Source organism: Oreochromis niloticus, linkage group LG11 (genome assembly GCF_001858045.2).
Source record: "Oreochromis niloticus isolate F11D_XX linkage group LG11, O_niloticus_UMD_NMBU, whole genome shotgun sequence".
NCBI lineage: Eukaryota > Metazoa > Chordata > Actinopteri > Cichliformes > Cichlidae > Oreochromis > Oreochromis niloticus.
In genome coordinates, this window is record NC_031976.2 from 27,727,351 (window position 1) to 27,748,482 (window position 21,132).

Consider the following 21,132-nt stretch of genomic DNA (forward strand, 5'->3'; position numbering starts at 1 on the left):
TTCATTAAAACTCACATTACCATAATATGATACTAATTAATTTTATGCTCAATGCAGCTTACATGCCATACATTTTACATCTGCTACTTCTTCAAACCCTCATTCTCATATGCATCATACGTGAGGTGGTTTTACTAGTTCATTTAGGTGGTTTCTTTACATTTTCTGTGTTTATAGCTCAGAAATATCTATATGTCTACAAACTAAACAGCTCCAGTTCAAAATTAATTTGAATTTGATCGATTAAAGCTGGAAATGACCAACTGTGATGCATTTTTTTAAAAGATCTCACTTTTTTAGAATTTGATGAAAGCTTATTTGGTTGTGAAAATAAGGCCTAGATCACCATGAGGTGCAGACAAGTTGGACATGTGCTGACATTCAGTGAAAAATATGTATAAACCAACCAGGTCCTTTAAAAAAACAACATAAAACTGGTGAGGATGAGTACATATCCAAACCCTTACCTACATATCTTACACAGACAGTTGTTTTTCCATTCCAAACAACAGAAAAGCCCAAAACATGAAAATGCTGAAATGGCCCAAGATAATTTTATGCTTGCACAGCGGTGACACATAAATACACCCAAACACACTGATGTGCACAAATGCTGTCACCCTCAGAGGCAGCCTGTTCATCATTCAAACTGCAGGCCTGGTGTGAGATAAAGGAAGCAGCAGATCTCACTAGAGTAGAGGGATAACAGACATCTATTAATCTTACCTCCTCCCCTGTCAAGTAGTACGCCGACAGCAACCCGCCAACGTAACGGATGTTCACCTCAAACAGTGATGCCTCGCCGTTCTGTTGAACCAAGAGAGAGAGATCAAATTGTCAAATGTCATATTTAAGTCCTCAGTCGGGGGTAAAGTAGCTGTACGGGGGAAAAAAACACACTAAAGACATCATGAACTGTTTTTTACTCCACTCGTGGTTTTACTTCATTCAATAACTGAGCTATGTGGTAGGTTTATTGCTCTCTGAGATCTCTTTGGAGTAGTGTAGTCAGATGGGAAGATAAATATTTTAAGATTTAAAACAGCATAAAGTCTCTGGGTCATGTAAATATTATGTTCACGTGTGCAGATCAGCATTTCTTGGTTGTTTAATAGATTTTCAGATTCTTTAATGCATGAAGATGTTTACTGGAGAGTCTGAGGTTTTCCTGAGTGGTGTACTAAGAAGTGAGCTTAATGGGTTAATGAGCTACACTTTATTAAGCTAAACTGTACACCACATTGTCACTGGAATGTGCACATATTTATACTTGATTCTAACCTGGTGCTAAGTTTCTTAAACACCAGCTACTAGAACACTGTCATTTCCATCTGCCAACAAACTAAAGTGATTTCCACAACTACTTCATTAGGTTAGGGGACTTTAAATGTATGCAGTTTAAAGTTTCAGAGCTCTAATGTGTAGCGGTCACATTAGAACGAACAGCAGCACCGAGAGCGCACTCAGTGTTAAAACAATCGGCTTAATTAAAATGCTTGTTTTTACTGCTCTGTGTACTAAATTCCAAGGTTAACTGTTTCTGCAGCATCGGTCTCTGGTCCTTCTTGCAACAGTTTGGCACTTTACAGTTCTATTTTTATATTTCCTATTCTATTTCCTTTTTACATTTTTATCACACTTTCTTCATCATCACTTGACGACATCTCTGACTGGAGTAGGCGGCACGTGATCTTACAGAGCCTGAAGCAGAAAGCCCGACAACAGAAAAAGTTGATAACCACCATTGTGATACTTATTAACTCTGACTGGGGTTTTAAGTTGTTTTTCAAGCCAGCTAATGCAACAAAAGTGTGGCTATGTTGAACTTCCCCTCTCGTATACTCACACAACTGCCAGTTTAAGAAGAAAAAAAATAAATGTAAAGATGGCATAACTAGGAGCATAACTTAATTTCTTGAGACTTGGACTATTTACAAGGACCATAGATAATCACAATAAATTACAACTGTGGTTATAGCTCAAGAGAAAAAAGCAATTTCTAATAAGTAATGCCGTTGCATGGTGTTATTCTGAGTAAGCGCATAATAATAATAATAATAATGATAATAAATTTTATTTATAAGCGCCTTTCAAGTCACCCAAGGACACTTTACAATAGGAAGGGTTAGAGTCATAAGAAGAGTCATACTGGATTAACGCAAGGCAAATTGGGTTGTGACCATGGCCACTTCATCTGAATTCAATAGCCGAGGTTCATCTTTAAAAGTCTTTGTACTCGGTGACCAATAAACAATGAATTAAATAATAATTAAAGAAATAAATTAAATGTTTTTGTTCCCACAAAAAAGAGGCAGCTGTCACTATGCAAACCGAATGATTTAGCACATGCAAAACAGGGGTTGATAGTGTTTTTGTTTTGTTGCCATTTTCAAACGTCGACCTGATGCATTAGGTAGTAGCTTACTGTAATAATAAATATTTAAATGCTTGTTGGATAAGAAGGGAGGCTAATGGCTGAGAGGATTAAAGTACACAGACTACACTGTGCTTATTAATAGAAGCAACGCTGGATTATCATTGTTACTCTAACTCTAACATAAAAATAAAATGTAAATATATGTCACTAAACTCTAACTGACCTAAACCATACTAACCAATAATAATCAACTGCATATTCACTAACCTGGGACTGCATTACCATGCAACCCTGCAACCACTAAACAGAGTCAGTCTGGAAACAACAAAAGCAAAGACACAAAAATCCTTCCAGAAGTAAGTCTTGTCACTAAGCAGCCATCTTGGCAACATCTCCAAACAGCTATCTGAATGATGACTCACTAAACTTTACCCACAAGAACACTGAACAAATTAGCATGGCTAAGTTTTGGTATAGACATAGTGAGTCAAGGAAAGCAATACTTACATGTACGCATGTTAGCTATGATAACGAGCACTTGCCACCTCATAGTTAAAACCGTCATGAACCTCCACTATGGATATCTATTAAAATCTATTAAACTAATTGTCTCACGCAATCAAGCTTTCATGTTGTCCATCTCTATACAGTCTAGTACCAAATCTCTCTGAATGACCGAAACCGCACAGGCACCGATTTGACAAAAACATTACTGAAATAACAAAACATTTAAGACATCTCAATTCTGCAGTTCTAGAAAATAAAAGTATAAAAAAGAAAAAAAAGATTCCACTTCAAAGTGACTCGAAGTGTTATTATTTACATAAAGGCAGTTTTACAGTCAATCCCCATGGAAACAGCAAAAGTGGTTGCTAAGCGATGATGTGACAAAACTGCAAAACCTCTTTTGACTGATTGGTTAGCCTTCGTATTCCTCATTAGTGAAATTAATTGTATTCACAACATTTTGACAGCATCAAACAGAGATGATAAATCAATAAAAATAGTGGGAAGCATTAATATGAGCGCACACTTAGAACCTTAGACAACACTAGATTAAGTGTTTGTTCGCGTGTTTGCAATTCAAGTAATGCACAAACTTCTGTGGCGTTTTTAAAATAATTCAAAAATCCACCCAAGTCATTTCCACATACAGGTCATCTGTGTGCTTATAAGGAAAGCTCTTGAACTACAAAGCTCCCCATGGTCTTCCTTCCTCTCTCTGGGTTGTAATGGAGTTTTTCTCTCCAAAGAAATCAACGACTAGAGCCAGGGCAGCCTCAAAAACGTCAGACTAGAAAGTCAAAGCCATGTAATCGTGTTCCCCGGTGTTTTGTTTCCTCTTTTGTCTGAGAGTCTCTTGCAACCGCAAGGCAGTATTGATTAGTAGGGAGCAAGTTTGGTTCAAGCTGGATTTTATTCAAGAACCTCTGCTGTAATATTTTGCCATCAGTTTCTCCTCTTACATTTTTTTGGTCACTTAGAGTCTCAAAAATTGAATTCTATTCTGTATCAGATTTTTTATTTATTATTTTTGGACCAAGTCTACAGATTACTTCACAGATATTTATACTGTGATGTTTCAACTGCTAGGAGAACAACTCCAGAAAGAGAAACGGCGAGTATATTTTGGCTCTTTTGTCATCCAGATGTGGAAACGTACAGCGGGATGACTTCACAGTATGCAGCAGAGTGTGCAGTTCCGACCCCTTTGTAATTTTCCTCAGCTTTCATTAGCAGCCAGCCTTGTCCTGATTTTCTGTGGAAAAGTAACATCTTAAGAGTATTACAAACAGACAAAGCAAACAAAACTGTAGTTTCTGTTCAACAGTCCTCACTCTACACTACTGTTTGCTTTTAATATACTCTGGGCTTTTTTCAATTTTCTCCGTAGGAGTAGAGACACAAATGATTGTCTTGATCTACAGCCACCTTTATCTGCTGCTGGGCAGTCTTATCACACAATACAATAAAACATGTGTTTGTTTGCAATTTTACTTTTCTCCTTCTTTTTTTAGAAAAATAAATGTTCTTAAGCATCAGAAAAAATACTGACAAGAGGATTTGTTTCTATGTTGCAATTTCAAGATGAAATATGCACGTTATATTCTCTTTTCTAAATGAAATATGAAATAAGAGGTACTGCTCAGTATGTCACTATAATTACTGCCTCTTGTGCCAGCTGAAGGTTAAAGCAGAATGGTACTCATTGACTTGGAGACCCATTGAGAAGGAAATTGCTAGCTCGAGCGTGGTTGATAAGGAAACTGCAATTTGGTGGCAGAAAGGGCAATTTGCTAGAATTGAGTTAAGGAGTCAGTGGCATCTGTACTATGCTTTTATTTATCTCTATATGCATCTCTTTAAAAATGCATATTTTTAATCCTGTTTATATCGTACTTCACATAAATACATAATTAATATTTATAACCACCGTGTTTGTTTGACACGCCAACAAAATATTCCATCCATCCATCCATCCATTCTCTTCAGGCTCCAGATTCAAAAACATGCACAAACATGAAAATGTCATGAAGATTCTAGTGGAACCTTCAGGGACCATGTAAAACACAGATGCAACCTGGATTGGATGTTGAAAATTGCTATTATGAGCCATTTGAACCCCTCAACGCCTCGAAACATTGGGTTTAAAAATATCACAGTCACAGTCAGTGTCCATTTACATTTACAAACAATATAGGTCTTTACAGGCAAAGGAAGTACATTTTGCAAAAATACTGTACAGTTTTTGTTTGTTTTATTTGATAAGTTGCTTTTTCAAAACTCTACGGTTCTGATTCTACAACAGCATGATGCTGGCTCCGTTTGAAAACTCGGCACACTGGTGACATTTTCTGAGACAAAGCACCAGTGCCTCTGGCAGGACAGCTGAGCTATCTTGCCAACCCTGAAATGAGTGGCCCATTCAGTAATGGCACTACAATGGCAGTGATTAGGAATGGAGTGTCTATTTATCACTAGTGATTGTAGCTCTCAGCAAGACCGGCAGAAGGTACAGTGAGAGAGGACACACAGTGCTGACAAAGGTTTTGCCAATCAGACTTTAAGTCCTAGAAGACTCAATAAATCAGTCAGGAAGCCATTCATACCAATTTGAAGATATACCTAACGCACATTTACATAAAATAAAAAAATAAAAAACAAGCCCCTAGGCAATTTTTCTACTCAACTGGCTTGTTGATTTCTGCATTTGAATCTGATTTATTTTTCAGGAACAGCTACTTGCAAGCCCTGCGTCTTACTGCAAACGGGGCAACCTAACCTTCAAATGTGCCTCACCGTTAAATGAACTTAAAAAACAAACCCTAAGGCTCTGAGAACGTAAACTAAACAGTAAAACTCACACTGACAAAACGATTCAATCAGCACGGTGTAACTAAGAGAAGAAGAAAGAAGATTAAAAACTGTGTCCTCTGAAAGGTTGCTTGCATATGACTCAATCTCAAATTTCTACATTAATGTACAAACGGATGGAGGTACAGCTGACTGGATCTGATTGTGAGGCCGACTGTAAAACAGGTTTACCATCAAGACACGAATTTCTTTGAAGCAAACCAAATCTGCGTATGATGTTCACTGGGGCATAAGGCCTGAAAATTTGGCTTTTTACAGGATTTACAAAGTAATTTGTCCACCGGAGAAGCCGAATGCTTTTCTTTTATTTATTATCAAAGTTAGATTCGAAATTAAAGCATGAAATTATTAGCTTTCACACGCTATTAAGGCTCTGCACTTGGCTGTTAACTGGACAAACACACCAGCTGATGTGGGGAAACTGAATTATTGAAATATCCCTGTTTCTTTGCACAATTTTAATAAATTTCAGACTAAACAAAGACCAAAGTCCTCTAATTTCTGTGTCTGTTAATAATTCAGTTGTTCAATATTTATGCTAAGATATTTTAAGTTGGCTGAACTGTGTGAAATCTAAATGTGACCAAGGTTTTTTCTGTTTTAGGCTTTGGAAATGGGTATAATATTGAATTAGTGTTATATTATCACCTGTTAATCATGATCTTTCCTTCCTCCACTCTCCCCTCATCCCAAATGATGGAGGCAAATGTCTTCCCTTCCTGCTATGTTTGGTCAAAGAGAATTATTTAGTTTTTCGTTATATATTCCAGTTCAGATGACTTATCTCAATGAAGCAGTAGATAAAACCTAATAAAAGAAGAGGGGATTCTCAAATCTAACCCCCCAAAAAAGTATCTTTTACAGCTAAAACACTAAAAGCAATGTCATAAAGCTCAATTTACATGCGCTGCTTATCCTGGAGGTACGTTAATACACGATGCAGCAAGCATTAAAGCTCCCCTGCAAGCACGACCAGAAAATCGGGATAAGTGGATGACACCTTTTTTAATTTTTTTTTCCCGCCTTGTCTCTCTTCATGGTGCTCAAGTTGAGGGTCTAATTAGGAGTCAACACAAGGCTGTCAGAGAAAAACAGAAGTTTTCATCACCATTGCCATCAAGTTGAAAGCTTGTCTGCATTTCCTCTGTTAGTTCTTCTCAACCTGCCGCAGTGAAAAGTAAGCGACTTTCTGAAGAATGCTTATCAGTGAAAACAAATGTGCACCTTTAAAGTAGCATTAAGGCACTGCTTCTTCACACAAAATATAATATATACAGTTGATGTTCATGATATAAACCAGTCAGCCACAAAATATAAATCACTGACAGATTAAGTAAATAACACTGATCGTCCGAAGATACAGCCAAAACAGTGTTTTAAGAAACCTTGATGTTCTTGATGCATAATTTGTCACCCGCCATCCAAAATCTAGAAACTATAAAGCTAAAAAAAAGTCGTTGTTTCTCTAAATGGAATGTTCAGTTTTACTAGTAATTTTTTCAAGCCTGCTTTTTGCTAAAACAATATACTAAAGATATGTTGCTAAACTAGCTAGCCAGCCTTCGTGTGCAAATGTGGTTATTATCTGGCTACTCAGGACCTAAAAAGTAGTACACAAACCAAGGGGAGACCCCACAGTGCCATCATTCATCATTAACATTCAGTATTGGGTATCATCCACCTAAAGATTCTTGCAGTACAACTAACCATCCCCCCCAACATCTGTCAACATTTCTATCCATGTCCAGCCATGTTGTGGCTGTATTAGCGATGTGCAGCAGGGTGCAGGTGGTTTTAATTATGTGGATGATCTGTGTGTGCTCCTCTTTCTCCGTACCTTGTGGCAGAGAATAGAGAATGAAAGATCATTTAAATAAGCAACTGCTTTTGCCAACGCTGTAACTATTTAAAATGTGTACTACTGGGAGAAAAACTAATTATACTAGCTAATGTAATTTTTATGGAGGAGGAGCCTCGACAGGAAAAGAAAATAAGGAACAGAATGACTCATTGGGGTGCATTGCATTAGGCTACATACAATGCAGTGTTTCCGGTGGTGCTCTCTCCTTCTCTGTTGATGTGTATTCAACAGTCAAAGCAAAGATTTCTGTCCTACTCAGCCCAGATTTGCTTGGGACACGAGCCTGATTGGCATGGCCACTGTGCTGCTGTGTGCCAAGGAGCTGACTAGACTATTGCCCAGTTGTGTCCTGCTCAAATGTTAATGTAATAATTTACTGCTAATAAAGAGGCATCATTGTCACTGGGCAAATGTCTGTTAGCATTGCTGCCATCCAGGTTCTGACTGACTGCTACATGCTAACGCCAAATCGGGCTGATGTGACAGACAAAATGACCTGATAAGCCAAGGATGGAAAGAGACGATTGCCTCTCCTACCAAAGCTGGTGATTCACACATGCTGGCTGGGACTGAACTTAACATTGCTAATTAAAATACAGAAATCATGAAAGGACCCAATTTTCACTCTAATCTCTCTGGCTCTTGCATACTGTTAAAGCTGCTGCCTCTGCTGCTCCTCTCCAACTAGCTGCTTTCAGGACATTGAGCTGCTCCTGCGTTTTCTATTTCTTTTTTTTTTTTAATATTGTACAGTAATTATAGTCTTGATCAGTGTCCAAGTTGTGAGAGCAGTCTACAACATTAGCGTTAATGACCCTACCCGCTACCCTGTGGAGCATGCTAAACAGCTTTCTCTGACATAAAGGGAGCTCTTAAATTCAAGCCAAAATAGCGACTTCACAAAAAAAAATGAGCCCACTCAGCTCAATACTCAGGTGGGTGAAATCAGCATAATAATAAAGTAAATTGTATAATATTGTTCACAAATATTGGCTTTTTTCACAATAACTATTCCTAAAAGAGGCTTACATAATGAATTCAGTGATTTTGTTTTTAAAATAGACATTACAGTAGATGAGTATATTCCAAGAGCCCGACCTTCCCATTTCTTACCGTTTAGTGATCCCACACTAATCAAAGTTACAAAACTATTCAGAAACAAGCACAAGAACAGTTTTTCTTTTATTCTGGAAGCTTTTTATACTTTGAAATGAAAGAAGACTTTCTCAGTTTTTGAAACTGAATTTTAACTGACAGATATTAGCCAGTAACCGTCATCAGCTGTGATACGTCAACTTTTTGCCCTCTTGTTACACTCCCATCATGCATTTGTACAAACTGGGGATAGCCTCAGTAAATAATTCATCCCAATTGCAGACCAATAAAATGTGATTAAATAGTCAGAGAATATTATTGGTTAATGTTTTAAGTTTCATCATTTTATTTCTTTGAACATTTCTTTTAACCTGAGTAATTAATTCACATCCAACTTCACCTCGAACATCATGTGTACACACAAAAGAGAGGATGCACTCGTATCATAAAACATCTCCACTAAATGCATTAACTTGTAAATCAACAGCCTGGTGAATAATTCATCAAATAATGCCACGGTGATAAATTATAGCTGAATTACAGCCCAACCCATCACGCCACCATCAGAGAATATTGGTCTCTCCGCATCTGTCTATTTTCAGAGCTTCATCTCTGTCTTTTGATGCCGTCTCCCCACACAAATGCACACGCACGCACAAAACTCTTGCGTGCACAGGTCTCTGCTCTTTCCTGGGGGTTGCAGTAACTCCCCCACAGAGTCTTCTATGATAATGCTTGGGTCTCACGGGACTTTGCTCTACTCTCTCTCTGCTGTTATTATTCAGTCTGCTGCAGTCCATCTTCCTTCCTCCTGACTCTGTGTCTAACTGTCTGCCTCTGTCTCTCATCATATACCTCCCACTGTATTTGGCCTTGCTGACTGAGACACATCCTTCACTTTTTCCTCAGCGGCTGCAAACTCCCAAACTGCCAGGAAAAAAAACAAAGAGCTATTTGAGCTACTTAATGCTTCAGCGTATTCATGCTGATATATATATTAACGTCGAGTTATGCAGATTAGGTCATTAAGAGAGCTAATTAACACACCAATTATATATTTATTTTTTCAGTATAACAGTCTTCATGTCTTTTTAGTAGTATGAAAATTAAATTAAAGCTAATGTCCAGCGACTTCCTTGCTCTAAGACATAAAAAAAAGTTAGTTTTTATACAAAATTTGGTTTCTGAATTATTTATAAAGGCACCACCTTTATACTGCTTTCCTCCTAGCTTATCTTATCACCCTCTTATCAAATATGTGAATTGCTATGATCACCAGCTTGTTGCACACTTTGTCTATCTGCAGTGTGGTGCCGTGTAGGTGGTGTGCAGCATGTTTATTGCAGCCTTTAAGCTGAAAACAGTTGCTGCTTATGTCGAGCTAAGGTAAACTGAAATATGAACATTTTTTGTGAGTCTGTCACTATTACATAGTCATAGACTTCTTTAAGTCTATGACTATGTAATAGACATTACAGTGCAACCTCTTTGCACTTTTCAAAAAAAGTCTTAATATTCCAGAGATTTTATCATATTAACATCTAAGATATTCAATACTACTTTTAAAGAATGTCTACATGTAAATCAGAGCTTGTGAAACTAAGCCAACCCTTTTCCCACTGTAGTAGCCAGAATCCAGTATCAGCGGTTGCCTGTGCCAAATGGCTCCACAGGGACAAAAGTGCATGAATGATACAAAATGTGCTGGTAAATATCCGTAATGATGAACTACCCACGCAAAATGTCCTTTGCCCTGCGCATCCTGGGACAGAATGTCAGCTCAGCTTGACCTCAGCTTAGGGGCACGGCGTCTTCACCGAACCGTCCCTCGGTATTGTAAATGACACCGTTTTTTCCTCAGACGCCTTCATGACTAGAAGCAAGTTGTGTCTAATTTAGTCCAGACAGGGTGTCAGCGGGGGTCAAAAAACAGCTCTCTGGAGGTAAACAACAACCTTGCTCCAGGTCTTCTCATTACCAACTAATGTCACTTTTTCTTGTCCTCAAATGTGAGCGCACATTTGGAAAATAACCCACGAACAACTGATTAAAAACAGACTGGTTTACAAGCCTTGGGATTAAAAACATGGTGGGGAACACTGAATGTCTATTTCAACAATGTGATGGCATCTCCAAGTTAAGAACTGTCATCATGAAAATACATAAAATAGTCAGAATATCTTTGTTGGCTTATAATATTTTAGAATAACAACCTACACAAGTGCTCTATATTTGCCTGAGGCATTTGCAAAGTTGAACTCAGTCAACAACTTTTTTCTCTGGTAATAATAGTTACCACACATTTCTCTCAGGTTTCGCTCTGTGTTGCACATGTGTACACAGTAGACACACCGCATTGTTCAGTACTTGGTGAGACGCTGCTGGCAGTCTCTGAAATACTTGATGAAGTTGCTCATTCTCTTCTAGTCTCTCACCAAACTTTCTCTGCTCTGTGAAAGGAGTGCATCCCATGTGAGAGTCTGAAACTGTATCTGGACTGGCAGCACAAACTCTTTCTGGCCTCCGGACCGAGCGTCCCTTTGAGGTTCAAAAGATTAACAGCAACAACAATGTGCAATGTATCTGCGCTCATTCTACCAAAAAGTCAATTACATCTGGATTATAATGACACTCGTATAAATACACTTCGGTTATTTTCTCGACGCCGTGCTTTATGCAGCTGCAAATTTGATTTGGATGTAATGAAAGTGAGACCTCAAGCTAATGCCGATATCTCGAGCTGACAGAAAAGACTTTAGGGAGATTTGAGGAATTGTTTTTTTCTTCTTGGATGTTTTGGGGTGAGGCACGCTTGTTCAGCTTCCACCACAGTTTGAAGAAAACACTCATTGCTTCACTGCTACTGAAACAACCCCTACTGGGCTCACAGCAAGCAACCACAAAACTAAACAAGGGCAGAGGAAAAAAAACACCCAAATAAATACGACTAAGCTTGTGCTTGGATTGTCCGTGTGTTCAATCACTCACCCGCCCACTATTTAGTGTTTGCTACAGAGAGCACTGACTAGAGAACAAGGGCAGAGTGTTATTAATGCAATTCTGACAAGACTTGGATGCAACACTACTACATTATCAATTAGTATCATTATTCATAATTATCTGTTACATAAGCTAACAGCAGGGGACCTGAAACAAATGTGAGGGCACTGACACCACAAGTACACATCTCTCTCTGCAACGTGGGAATGAAGATTTATAGCACAAATTTGTGCACATATGTATGGAAGTAACTCGTAACTCGAAATTTTGAGTTAGCGCTGCCAATCAGTAATCTACGTGAATGACGTCATTTCCTTGTTACCCGGAAGCTGAAGCCCTCCGCTAGAAATGCTACAGCTAAGCTACCTGTATTACAGCCAGTCATGAATGCACAAATTGTTGAGTATTTTCAGCGTGGCTTCACAAATGATGAAATCCTTGTGTTATTAGCCGAATCACATGGTGTTACTATCAGCAAACGTACTCTCGAAAGCGCCAGTTTATACATTGGTAGCTCACGATCCAGTTTTGAGTGTGCATTCCTCTGCGCCATATCCTTCTGGGTAACAAGAAAATGACGTAATTCACTTAGATTACTGATTGGCAGCGCTAACTCGAAATTTCGAGAAAATAACTCGAAATTTCCAGTTATGAATACTTTTTTAGTGGCGGAAATGGGCTTCCATACATATAACCATTAACAACACTCACAAATATAACAGGAACCATAGCCATTACTGTGCTAAAATATGCCATTTTTAATATAATAAATGGTAAAATATGAAATGTAGTAGTAGCTCCCATGCACATATTCCCCACATCGCCAGTATATTTACAGTTTAGACAAACCCACAAAAGTCTGACTTTTTTTATTCTCTCTTAGTATGAGAAGAGACGAGCCACAGCACACCTGAGACGGCGGAGTACAACCATGTTCACCATGTACTCTTAACAGGTCAGAAAAATGGCATCATGTCCAGATCTGACAGCTCTTTCTTCCTTCTTCTGACACCACACTGACAGGCTGCAATGTATGCATGTGACTGTCAGCATCTCGACCTCCCTTCAGAAATAATAACAAGCTCCCTCCTCTTACGCACTCTGTCCAATTTAGTGGCACTCGGCTTACACATGCCAACATCCACGCTACTGAATCGCTCAGGGATGGAGAAATGCAGCACATGCCACGAAATATAAAAAATAAAATAAAATACAGCTCATTACTCCAGTCTCTACCAATAACACCCAGGAGATTTCACACTAACTTGATCCAAAATGTGGAATCACAGGCCTGAGTGTGCATATTATCCAGTCATTTTGCCATCCTGGTGGGGCTCTGGAGATTCGTCAACATGGTAAATAAGAAGTTATTGCTGGTGGATGTTTCTAGTTATGCTAAAGAGGCTTCATAGCAATCATCAGCAAAATCACAGGGGGAAGATTGAATCTATAAGGAGCAGTAATTTTAAAAATCACCAAAGGCTGAGCTTTAGTGAGAAGATGTGCACACTTCAGCTTCTGTGAAAGATAATTAATATGACAGCACTTCTACTTACTGTACACATTAATCCACCTTTAACACAGTGCAGTCTAAAAATCACATTATACGTTTGCATAATGTACACAATGCATTGTTGGGCGTATTAACAAATTTATTCTCGACATTTGGAAAATGTCACAAATGAAAAAAGGTAAAACAGTAGTTAGTAATTCTGGGTTCTTTTTTAATCTCCTTGCAGTTAAAGAAGTTTTACAATATGTGTGAAAAACCTTGATATCATGATTGATCAATATAAAAATAACCATATATGATAGAAATTGCCTGACGTATTAATGATTTATCAAACCCAAACTGACATAATCAAATATTTAGTGATTTTAATTGATCTAAAAGAAGATCTTCCTTTAATAATGGCCTTAAGTACATTTTCTTCATGTCATCTTAAAGCAGCAGTCCCCAACCGGGAGGGTTTATGTCAGACAATATTTTCATGGACCAGCATCTAAGGTGTCGTGGATAAATACAACAAACTAAAATCAGTACCGGTACCAAAAAAAAGAAGACTTATTCATAACACACGGGAAAAGACAGAGGGAAACAGAGTTAATGATAAAAACTATAAAAAAAAAATAACAATAACAACCGATAAAACCCCTAAAAAAACAAAACAAAACAAAAAAACCCATAAAATTCACACACGAGCATCAACTCCCAGCCCAGTACCAAACGACTCCTTGGGGCCGGGGGCTGGGGACGGCTGTCTTAAAGGGTCATCACCTGTGATAATGCATTTATTCTTAGCAAACAAACAGACAAAAACAAATCCCTCCATAACACTCAGCAACATGTTGAAACTGGATGACTGTAGATCAGAGCGATCACTTGCCACAATGTTGCTTTAACAGACTCAACACACAGATTTCTCGATGATGAATAAAAAGAACTGAGCCAGACAGAAACTGCCGTGGAGAGATTAGAAATAACTAAGTGAAAGAGCAGAAATGGAGAAAGGGAGGCTCTGAAAGCGTAATAAAATTTGGAAGGGAACATAAGGGAATACGGTCCAATCTCAAAGTCGACATTAATCACACCTAATTACTCGCTTTAATGGGAAAAGGTCTGATGAGCTCACAGAGGGCAGCTGCTTTACTTAACTGAAACTTGGTCGTCATACTGACCAAACCGTTCTTTACATAAATAAGTCTTCATCAGCCTCAATAAGTGCCTCGGTGCTGACGTGTGATGATGTTGCCAAATACTTGTTCAGTCTTTATGCAACAACAGCTTGTAGAGAAGCATGGCACAGGCCAACACGGGCAGATATACTCTGGAGCTTCTTTTGTCTTGGTAATTGGCTGAGCCACCAGCATGGCCATTCTGTCTGCTGAGTTGTTCATTCAGATATGCATCAGAAGCTTGTCGATGCTTCAAAGTCATATGATTAAGGAAGATTTCAAGGAATTAAATTTGTTCTCTTGACAAAGAATTTTGAGGTCTGTTGGTTTGGTATTACTAAACACATATTATATTTTGTTAAAAATATAAACGTGGGTAATGTTTGGTTTCATTCCGACACAAAGAAGAAATCCTGTAGAAACGGGATAATAATGAGCAGCTGATGTCCAAGTTTCTCGGCGAAGAGGCTGAAACCTGCTGCAAACACTGTCAAGTCTGTGCTAGTGTAACACTGTCCTCTTCCTTCTGTCCTTGTTTCACTGCTAACAAGTTACAGAGCAGCTGTCACAATGTGTCAAGCTATGGCTGACAGACAGGCCTGAGCAGATAAATCTAACAAAGTGCTTTGCAGTGTGACTGGCTGAATCTGCTGACAGTAATGTAATTAAAAGAAAAACTTGAGCATGAAAATCCCCGTGTGTCCTTGCTCCATTCCTTGTATTATTGTATGCACCTTTAACTGAAATAGATCACACTTTATTAATCAAGTAATTTGAAATTTTTATAAAAATTGTTATATAGAGAGTGAGGTATCAAAATTTACAAAGTAATGCAATGCTGTAATCATATTCAATTTTTTGCTAGTGCAGTAATATCATGACTCAGCGCAAATTAAGTAATCACATTACATTACATTATCACTACTATGTTGCTGTGCATTCTAATGTTAACACAACATTAGCTCTTTCTAATCATCTGCACAAACAGCATGCTAACACAAGGCTAGCAAAGAACTCGGAGTGACATTAAAGATGAGTGTTTGACAACCTCAGCCAAGCAGCCCAAACCTGATCTTCAACAAAAACCAAACAGTGATGAGGAATCAGGTCTGTAGTACTGTGTAGTACTGTAGCCTCCATCTGTACCTGCACAGGCAATCGTTTTGAAGCCTCTCTCAGCTGGTTTTCAACTTTGCTTTGTGTTTTCAGCTTTTTGTTTGAACTTTAACACTAAAAGAAAGATCTGTGTCCTACTTAGGACAAGGATTTATGTCAGTGTGTGCGACTGTAGCCTCAGGTTTCTATTGATAACTGGTAATTATGTGACTATGCATTTAAGGTTACATTACGAGTAGTGTGAAGAACTTTCTCCCAAGAGTAATTAAGTAACATAATGGTCAAGTAATGTGTAATGCAACACTGATTATATATATATAATATTATTTGTAATTAATGTTATAATTAATCTAATTAAAGCACTTCTATTTGTTATACATTTCAATTTTATTTTATTTTTTTAAGGATTGCAACAAAATAATTTCCTAAATCTGGGAAAAATAAAGCGTTGTGTTGTTCTTTTTTACTTCCTTGTTTGTTTTCTTATATTAATGAACAAACTATTGACCTTATGTGCTCCATTTTTCCAGCCTTGGCTTTTATGCGGCATGCATTTCCTTAAGTGGCATTTTGAAAAGAAAAAAAAAAATGAGGCCATCAGAAAAATTTCTGTAGGCTCTGGACAAGCTTGGTGATCCATTTCATAGTGAATCTGACAATCCCTATGATGAGCCAGTGTGCTGTTTTATCTATTTTAACTGTAAAAGGTAGTTCATTATCAAAATGATGACATTCAGAAAGAAGATGTAGAAGTCACTGTGTGTGTTTGCGTTTAAAGTGCACAGTTTTCTGTACTTGAAATGCTGTAATTTGGGCGGAAAATGAGATATTTTTAAAAAATGTGACAAGTAATCAGATCTTACAGGACAAAGAACAGCGCTTTAATGAGGACATGTAAATAATTTTAACTCTCCCACAGAGAATAATTGCGAGTCGCTGCCCTGCAGTGACCCCTGATGAAGATGGGAAGGGGTGAAGTTAACAAATTGTGGCATATAACACCCATGACGAAGTGCACTGTGAAGTGTAAACCCGTGTTTGTTGTCTTTATGATTGGTGACACTGTGGCTGTTTGTCAGCAGCTGCAATTACTGGCCGTCTCCAGCAGCCGCAGCTCCAGTCAAAGTTAAGAATTTTCTCTCTTCACTGGAAAAGGCCATTCAATGCATTAACTACGTACGTGTGTGTGTGTGTGTGTGTGTGTGTGTGTGTGTGTGTGTCACGTCTCATTCCAAGTCCTTGGCTGTGCATATGTATCAGTGACATCTGTGCGTGCCATGAGTGAGAAAAATAACAGCTTTGATATGCGGGCAATAACAATCACTGTGCATTTCTTTATGGCCTCGTATCTGGCAGTGATCGACAACGTGCTGCGATAAAGTGCATCTTAAACGCAGTGGAAGTGTTTTTTAGCCCTCTGCTTTCCAGCAGAGCTGTAGACTGCATATTATTCAAATAGAGTTCAGTGTTACTGGCATCATGTGCAGTATGCCACACGTGTCAAATGTAGTTAAGATTGGTTTTCTTCACCAACACACTCATAATAAACAAGTGTTTTTGGTGCTAACTGTCAACAAACAAAACAACTTCAACTTGAGACATTTGGCGTGCTGTCATAACAGGCAGTGAATTGGTATAATTATTGCCTAGAGTCTACAGTAGCCTACCATGATGACAGTCATAATGACATAGTTGTGTTTGCAAGCTTTGTGTAATTACACACTATTACATAACCACATTTTATTGACAAGAGTGGCCCAGAAATGACCCCCTTCATTTGCAAAACATAAAAAAAAAAAAAAAAAAAAACACTGACAAACAGGCTCACAAATTACCTATTAGCAGCAAACTCCCTAAAAGCCCTTCCTGGTTGCCACTTTCACTGGCTTTCGCTCAATTCAACATGATATCAGAACTGGCAACCCTCGCTGCTCACAACCCAGCCTTTACAGACTCGCTCAATGAAAGGGTCATGGCCTCTCTTTGCCTCCTCTCTCCCACATTTTTTTAATCTACAACACCCTTTAAACCCTGCTCCAGCCCTCTCTCCTTTATTTATCACATTTTCTGCCCCACAAAGACCTTTCAGAGAGGCAGAGAATTCCATCAGTCGGTAACACGGCGTGGCTGGTGGCCACACAGGAAGCTTTTGATTTCTGCTGGAATGTCCTGAGCTTTGGAAAACTGTCAGACTCAGTGGACACAATGTCGCTGTTAAAGCACAAAAGCACAGCTTGAAATCAATCGAGCATGCACGGTCACAGCTGAAAACTTCATTATGCTTATGTAGTAAGAGTGTGGTTAAGCTTGATGGAGGGGGAGGTTGTTGCCCCCAAGTTGCCCGAAAGTAAAATGCAAAAAAAAAAATGAAACTTGACATTAAAATGAGTTTCTCACCGAATTTAGATCCAGGCTGGTCTTCACCCATTCCTTGGCATCATTATACTCATCCATCAAACCCATAATGTACAGAGTGTCTAGTGAGTCAACGATGGATGCTCCTCTCAGGCCACCTGCAAAATCAGAGAAAACACAGTTATGCACTAACGGAGACAAGTTCTGCTTTTTTAGGTTCTTTTTTAGCAGGATATGAGGTGAAAAGGTAAAAAACTCAACATGCAGTACCTGTCAGCTATTCACATAACAACAAATCAGTCCAACAATTCGCAACATCCAACCGAATAAGGTTATTTTTGACTTTTCCACTGTGACTGCAAGTCTTTCTCAGACCGCTCCGAGGTTTCTTAGTTTTTTCCAGTGTATTCTTGATACAGCTGGTTGATCCTCTCCACTGTGAAGCAAAATACCTTTTTATAGGTTAAATTTCTAAAATTAGTAAATGTATGGGTGGAAAACAAGTCATTACTGCTACCTTTTAATCTTATTATATACATATACATGAGCTATCGGCGTGTTGCATACAGTATTGTTTTAACACTGATGCTATTTTTACAGTGACTAATCCCTAAAGTGGTAATCTGTCCACTAAAACAGAATGCATTTCAACAAATTTTTTAAAAGGGAGTTTTAAAGAAGATTTGTAAAAGAAAAAAAGTAGAAAGTACAATAAATAACCGACAAATCGTTACTTTATTTCCTGTTACATAAGTCAAAATCTTCGAAGATGGATAACTACTGAGATTTAACCCTAAACCTTTAATGTGGTGGTTAGCAACAGCAACTTGACAGCGTGTGTGATAAAAACTAAAACATAAAAGTCTCCCTCGCGCCGAGCTTCAGTAATTACTGCAGTGATGTTGAACGATAATACAAAAACAGCTTTGTGTGGCCCACATGAAAAGCATCTTCTCTCCGAGATTAAAAGCATCCGCTACAAAGCACCAGTCACTGTAACATGAAAGTCAAGTCATTTAGGAACCAACCACCAGAGGGGAAAAAAGAACCGATATACTGATTATTGCAAACATTCAGCAGCTGCTGCTGGATTTCCCTGAGTTCGTGCGCTTCTTGCATTGACTCTGTGTGTAAATGTCACAGTGTAAAATCTGCCTGTCTGCAGTGACTGCGGATGCGTGAGTGTTTGTCTTTGTGAATCTCAAGCTATTTATTTCCTTTCATAAACTAAACGAGAAATGCTAACGGGTGTTTATTCCATCCTGACAGCCTTATGAGAGATTGCATGGTCCATTTTCATTCTCATATGACCAAATATTATGCAAATGGAGCTGAACCCCACAGAGACAGCGCGGCACAAAGGAAGAATACACATTACCCTTAATGAATTACTGTATAAGAGTTTAAAGGCAAATTGGGGTTTGGAAGTTTAATAACAAGAAAGTGGGACTAAACCGGCAGAGAATTAAACTTCTTGCGGGCTGAAAATGTAGATGAGGTGAAAAATGCAATAATGTGGAAACTGACCTGGTTAAGTAGGAGAGGTGACGAAAAAGCTTGCTGTTCATCTCTGAGAACAACTTAGCCTACAGTAGATGGTTGGATTGATCTGATGCAACCATTCAGCAACCAGGTACATCAAAGACTTCAATTTTTATGAAGAATTATTTTCAAAGCTCGCCAAATATGTAAATCGTAACCATGCCTTTAGGTGACAACACAGAACTGAAAAACTAAAGTTCTCTTGCAACTTTTTCAGATCCTGTTCCCAACAGACGCTGTGATTTTGTTAATCTTTTGTGTTAAACTGCTAGAACGACCGCAGTACTTTTCTACTCACTACAGATAAAATTAGTTTGTGTAAGTGAAAATGTTTCATAGCTATAAACTCCACTCGGGCATTTAATCGACCTTAATGCTTTGCAGTTTTAGCCCAGTAATGTTATTACTACTGATTCTGTCACTCTGTTCAAATGATCGTCAGTTAAACAAAGTAAAAAATTAATGACAATGTTTCTTCATATCTACAGCATATTCTGTATCTCTGTATCTTAGCATATTCTATATTAGCTTATTTTGTCTGGAAGGAAAGTTGCAATAACAATAAATCACCCATCCATTCATGTCCATGTCAGCATTCTTTCCCCAGCTACATCTTATAGCAGTGGCCAGTGGGGCACTCCCAAGACAGCCAACAGATGCAATGTCCCAAGTTTGTCCTGGGTCTGTCCCAGATGGACACAACTACAACACCTGACCTAGAAGTGTTCAGGAGGTCTCCTGGTCAGATGCCCAGACCACATAAAACTGTCTCCTTTGGATGTAGAGGAATAATGGTTCACTTCTCCTTCCTGAATGACTGAGCTCCTCAACATACTTCTAAGGATGAGCCCAGCCAACCCTCAGATTAAGCTCATTTCCACTACTGTCATTGGTTCAGTCACTACCCAGATTTCACAACCATAGGTGAGGGTTGGGAAACAGAGCCTTGCTTTCCACTCTCAGGTCTGGTTGGTTGGATCAATCTGACTGTCAAACTCCTGCTTCTCTCACTCATGACTTGGGGAGACTTGGGGCTCATCATGCAAGCTGGAGGTCATCATTTGATGAAGCCAACAGAACCACATCGTCCGCAAAAAGCGGAGATAACATCCTGTGGACATCCTGTGGCCATTGGCTGTGCCTAGAAATCCTTTGCTCAGGATTTCTAGGCACAGAAATTATGATTGGAAGTCCAACACCCTACTGGGAATGAGTCTGACTTTTTGCCAGCAATAAAAACTTTTTAGTTTTTCAGGGATCAAACAGGCCACAATACCAGGCCAGAGACCTCATACTCCTAAGTATTCCCCCGGGACACTTAAAGGACGCAGTCAAATGCATTTTCCAAGACTGCAAAACATTCAATTCAATTTATTTATAAGCAGGCTCAAAAACCCACCAAAGCAACTGTTGACAAAAGTGCTGAACAACTAAAAGAAAATAAGTATATTCAAGGATATGCAAGCACCCTCGAATATTCCTTCAACCGCCCAAGAATATCCTCAGTTGAGGTTAATACTGCTCCATCATGTGGGTAGGAGGCATTTTGCCTCTCCCAAGTCACCAGGAGCAAAAGAAGAATAAATAAGTCTAGACATTTAAATCTCTCTCCATCAACTGGTTTGTTAAAAATTTTGTTTCAATCAGCTCTTTACATCTTGAGCAGTTTCAGTTCTGTCAGCATTTACCCTGCTCAACATTATTAGCATGAGAGCAAAACTCTCCGCTTCACCGT

At 38.6% G+C, this 21,132-nt stretch overlaps 1 protein-coding gene across 2 annotated transcripts in view; it reads right to left on the minus strand.

Annotated features, from left to right (window-relative positions):
• The window catches only part of LOC100705345 (mannosyl-oligosaccharide 1,2-alpha-mannosidase IA), a 183,349-nt gene that overhangs the window by 63,245 nt on the left and 98,972 nt on the right, over positions 1-21,132 (minus strand). For both annotated transcript variants that reach the window (XM_005455317.4, XM_003450554.5), the window contains exons 3-4: positions 17,898-18,013; positions 727-807 (exon numbers count right to left, since the gene is read on the minus strand). In XM_005455317.4, the coding sequence (XP_005455374.1) occupies positions 727-807; positions 17,898-18,013 (197 nt within the window). The remainder of the gene's footprint in view (positions 1-726; positions 808-17,897; positions 18,014-21,132) is intronic.